The 5000-nt window shown below is 33.7% G+C and overlaps 1 protein-coding gene across 1 annotated transcript in view; it reads left to right on the top strand.

Moving 5' to 3' along the window:
- The window catches only part of LOC125140884 (agouti-signaling protein-like), a 4968-nt gene extending 1648 nt beyond the window's left edge, over positions 1–3320 (top strand). The window contains exon 3 of the mRNA XM_047811573.1: positions 2212–3320. Within this exon, the coding sequence (XP_047667529.1) occupies positions 2212–2385 (174 nt within the window). The 3' untranslated portion in view covers positions 2386–3320. The remainder of the gene's footprint in view (positions 1–2211) is intronic.
- The last annotated feature ends 1680 nt before the right edge of the window (positions 3321–5000 follow it).

The following is a 5000-nucleotide window of genomic DNA, read 5'->3' as shown; positions in this document are numbered from 1 at the left end:
TTTTTTTTTTTTGATTCGCCATGAGAAACAATTAATATATTAAACCAAAATATTTAGCAAAAAATTATAAGCTGTTATTATTTAGACATAACCATCAGATACACTAAATGCTTCTGTCCTACAGTATCTTTAACCTCCTACGACCTGGTGTCCACATACATGGACATCACATTGCATCTAAAATGCAAGCCAAACCAAAGCTCGGGTCTTAAGAGGTTAAAGGGTTTTGGAGGTTTATGATTGATCTTGAAAAATGTGAAGAAGAAGAAGAAGAAGAAGAAGAAGAAGAAGAAGAAGAAGAAGAAGAAGAAGAAGAAGAAGAAGAAGAAGAAGATGATGATGATGATGATGATGATGATGATGATGATGATGATGATAGGAAACCATGTACATGCTATTTTTCCCCATAAAAGACATAGCTCTGAATGCAAAAAAAAAAAAAGAAAGTAAAGAAATTACACTTATACCCAAAACGAGTTTTGTATAGAATAAAAAATAAAGGAAATTGTTTTTTGAAGGAATCTCCAGTACTTTAAAACAATCTGTAACTGTAACAAACTCTATCTTTCTGACATGGGAAATTTTTTCAGCTGTTTGGAGACACACAGGAGATAAAACACTGTATGCATTACTGTTTTATTACACTGAGATTATGTTGATTGATACCAGAGTTACCCTGCTGAAGCAACTTCTGGGTTTTATTCATCGAAAATGACAGCAATGTTTCAGCACCTAGCAATATACAAAATAATTTATGCGTTAAAGAACAACTCCTCATAAATTTTAGACCCTTAGTTTTTATTTATTTATTTTTTATGTTGCTGAATATCTGGTTAAATAACCATGTCCTCGTTGAAAATATATAACCAGATCAATAATTACATACATTTTTACTTATTTTTACAACTGCAAAGTACGACAGAAATAATAAAATCTCTGAACAACCGTCTTAAAATAAATCTTAAAATAAATCTAAAGAAATTCATGTATTTATATAAAAACAGTGATTGAAATCTTGGACTTTGAAGAAGTGTGAATTCACTTTCAGACTACCAGCGATTAGGAATGTTATAGATAAAAATAAAATAAAATAAAATTTAAAATTCTAAAATAATTTAGCAAAAATCAGAAGGTAGTCTCTGTAGTTTGTTCCTGAGAGAAAACATTATATTAAAAGTATTTAAGAATTTTTTTTGTTTTTTTATGGTTCAGTGTGATTGCAAGAAAGGATCGTTTTTAAAAAAAAAGGTAAAAATTTTTCCCAAAATACCAAAATTACTGTATAGATTTGGTCACATCCTTCATGCCTCATTATATTGCCAGGTTTTAACGATTGACAGATGACATGACAATGCAGGTAAAAGAAGACCTTTTTCCTTAATTCTGCCAGCAAAAAAAAAAATAAAAATCACACTACAAAGAAAAAAATGCTTTGAAAAAAATTAATTTCAGTTTAAATGCACTGAGTGATTTTATCTCCTATAAGCAGAGCAGATCATTATATATAAAGAATGCTTTTAATTTTGTTCTAATCGTTGTTAAGTAAAGAGGATCACTCAATAGTTCAATAGTAAACAAAATTAATTGTATAGAATTGTTGGGTTTTTTTTTTCCATGTTTCCATACAGCACGTTTAAAGGATATATGCTGTATTGTTATGTGTTGCACCACAATCTCTCAACCACAATGTCTTTTTCTGTACTGTACATGAAATCAGATACAGATACAAAAGGACAACAGAACAGTGTTTTACAGGAAAGCTATTGCAACAACTATCGTATAATGTAGCATCAAAGTTGTGTTTAAAATTTGTGCATTGCGTTTATGTCGTATTTCTGCATCTCGTTAAAAAGTCACATGGATTCTAATTCAAATAATTGTTCACTTAGTAGTGCCTTTTGAAACATTGTCAAGATGTGACGCTTGTTTTTTTGTCAATCTCACTACAATTAAATCACCAGATGTAATGCCGCATTAGTGTTAGATGCTCAGGATGTCTCAGAGGATATGACTGTTTCTGTAAACCGCCTGGACTTTTATAGAAATGTGGGAAAAAAAAGCTTCTGTGAGTCATTAAAGAACCATTTTATTACCTCAGTTTGATTACCTCTGGCCCAGTTTAAAGAGAATTGAGGATAAATCTTGTCTTCAATATTTCATTGCTGTGGTGAGGTTGTAAGGATTCTAAGTCTTTGTGTGTGTTTCATTTAGAAACCACGTGGTGATACTGTGTTGAAAGCCCCTCGCTGTTCCAGACTGAAAGAGAACTGTGCTCCTGTCTCACACTCGCGCTGCTGTGATCCTTGTGCCTTCTGCCACTGCCGCTTTTTCAACACCATCTGTCGCTGCTGGAGACTGGGCCGTTCCTGTCTGAGAAACACTTAAGATAGCTGCAGATAAAACAGTGCGATGTGGTTTACAGTTTGTTAAACCAGAGTTAAAGCACCACTTATTCAAATAAGCCGCAGCCTGCAGTCTGCTTTAATACAGATTGTAAACTATTCTTCTTCCACTTTTGGCTTTTTACCATTATGGGTCACCACAGCGAATCATCTGCTTCCACCTATTTCTACCCTCGGCATCCTCTACTCTCACACCAATTGACATCATGTCCTCTTAACACATCCATATATCTCCTCTTTGGCCTTCCTCTTGACTTTCTACCAATATAACCACGTCCCTCCTCTGTACATGTCCAAAACATCTCAATCTAGCCTCTCTGACCTTGTCCCTAAAACAGCCAACCTAAGTTGTCCCTACGATGGCGGTTGTTGTTAACCCGGGCCTCGGCCAATCTGGTATGGAATTGCCTGGATTGTAAACAATGTATCATCCAACTTGAGTGAAAAGACGCAAATAGCCAAAATGTCTTGTGCTTACGTTTGTAAACTTCCTGCAGAATTCATGTTAAATTCCTGTTAAATTTGCTTAGCATTTTTATCCCGTGTAAGGAAAGTCGAGACTGGAGATGTTACCTCACAACCTTTTAAACAACGGTCCGCATTGAGCTACAACAAACTGAACGTTTGATCCTTTTTCATGTACAAACTTTTACTGAGACAAATCTGTTCATTTATCTAATGAAAAACACTATCAAATCTTCATTGAGACTCTCCTTCATCCTTCATGAAATTTTTACAGACTCAGAAGCCAAACTAAGTTAAACAGCTGCCGAAAAGTTTATTAATTAAAAGGATTTTAAAACTTTTTAGCTAAAAAAAACCCCAAACCAGCTAGTGTAAAATCTGAACTCTAATCTCTAACACACGATCCGGCACACACCCAGTGTACATCTATATTTACTCTAATATAAAATGACAAAATACAGATTTTATTATTATTATTATTATTATTATTATTATTATTATTATTATTATTATTATTATTATTATTATTATTATTATTATTAATAATAATAATAATTTATCCTCTCTAATAATTCAAACCTTTTTTGAAACCTCATGATTGTCTTTTAATGTTTCCAGATGTGCGCTTTCTACCAAGTTGCCAAATGTTTTACTGGTGTGTTTTTCTTCTTAGACATCTAACTCATTAAAAGTAAAACACACAACAGGAAATGACCGGTGGTTAACGACAGAGAAGCTATTAGCTTACATTACATTTACGGCATTTTTCAGACGCCCTAAACCAGAGCAAATTACATTATATCTTTCTCTCTTCTTTTTTTTAATACAACTGAGAAATTAAGAGCCTTGCTCAGGAGCAGCAGCTTGGTGGTCCTGGGATCCAAACTCACAACCTCCCAAATAGTCCAACAGCTTAATCACTAGACTACCACATCCTCACATTAACTGTCTGAAGACAAATCATGTGTAGGTCAAATTAGCTTAAACAAAAGAATTCCTATTTACAGCTTGATTGGATGTTGTTTGAGACAAACAGTAGTAGCCACCGATAACATCTATATCTAATCTATATCTAGGAAAAACTCCCTGAGATGATATGAGGAAGAAACCATGAGAGGAACCAGACTCAGAAGCAGGGCTGTCAAGCAGGGTCGGTTCTAGGATTTCATCTTTAGGGGGTTTTAGCCATCAGTGAGAAATTAAAACAGAAGAGTTTTATATTACATATTATATCACTAACATAGTAAGCCAAAAGTTATGGTATTATTTAAAATGGCAAAAGTGGACACCAAAATTTTATGCATGATGTAATTATGCCAGTCTTGAATCAAATCAGTTCATGTATGTGTGCATTCTCTACTAACAGTGTGTCCAATGAATGCAGTCATTAATAAACAAATATTCACAAAACAAAAGACCAAATCAATAAATGTTATTTTTATTTAGTATTAAATTGATTGTTTGCATTAATATTTTGTTTGTGCTACTCAGTAATAAGAATAGTGAAATTTCACTGCTTTTGGTTGCCGTCTTTGCGTCTTTCCGCTGATTAACGTTATAGATAAACGCCTCCAGCTCTGACTGCGCGTGCACGCTGCGCGTACCTGTGCTTTTCCGTTCAAATAAAGCAGACAGTCGAAGACGCACTTTTGAAAGACAACACACAAGTGTAAAAGCAAAGTAAAAAAAATTTCTTTCCCATCGACGTCATGTCCTGCATTTTAACGTAATTTTATTGTTTATTTATGAAAGTAAAAATTATACTTATAGTTTTAGGGTGGCTGAGATTACAGACGAATATTTGAGTGAGGACGTGTTTTTGATAGAGACTTATAAAACACACTTTTGTTATGTACATGTAACCTTCCCGGTTAAGGTATTAAGAATGGAAAAATAACCGACTACGCCACCTGGGTTACCCAGGAAAATAAGTTAAACCAAGAATAAAAGTTATAATAATATGAAGGACCCTGCTGGTTCGAATGGGATTGAAGACAGAGACGTGACTTTCCAAAAAATTAGTACAACTTTATTTTACAAAAAAAATAATTTGCTCTGAAAAACATTAAGATATAATTGTACAGTTTACCGATTAGTTACCGACAATTAAGAAACTAGACTAGGTCCGCCTTT

This window comes from Tachysurus fulvidraco, chromosome 3 (genome assembly GCF_022655615.1).
Source record: "Tachysurus fulvidraco isolate hzauxx_2018 chromosome 3, HZAU_PFXX_2.0, whole genome shotgun sequence".
NCBI lineage: Eukaryota > Metazoa > Chordata > Actinopteri > Siluriformes > Bagridae > Tachysurus > Tachysurus fulvidraco.
The sequence above is the reverse complement of the archived record's forward strand: the minus strand, read 5'-3'. Positions and strand labels throughout refer to the sequence as shown.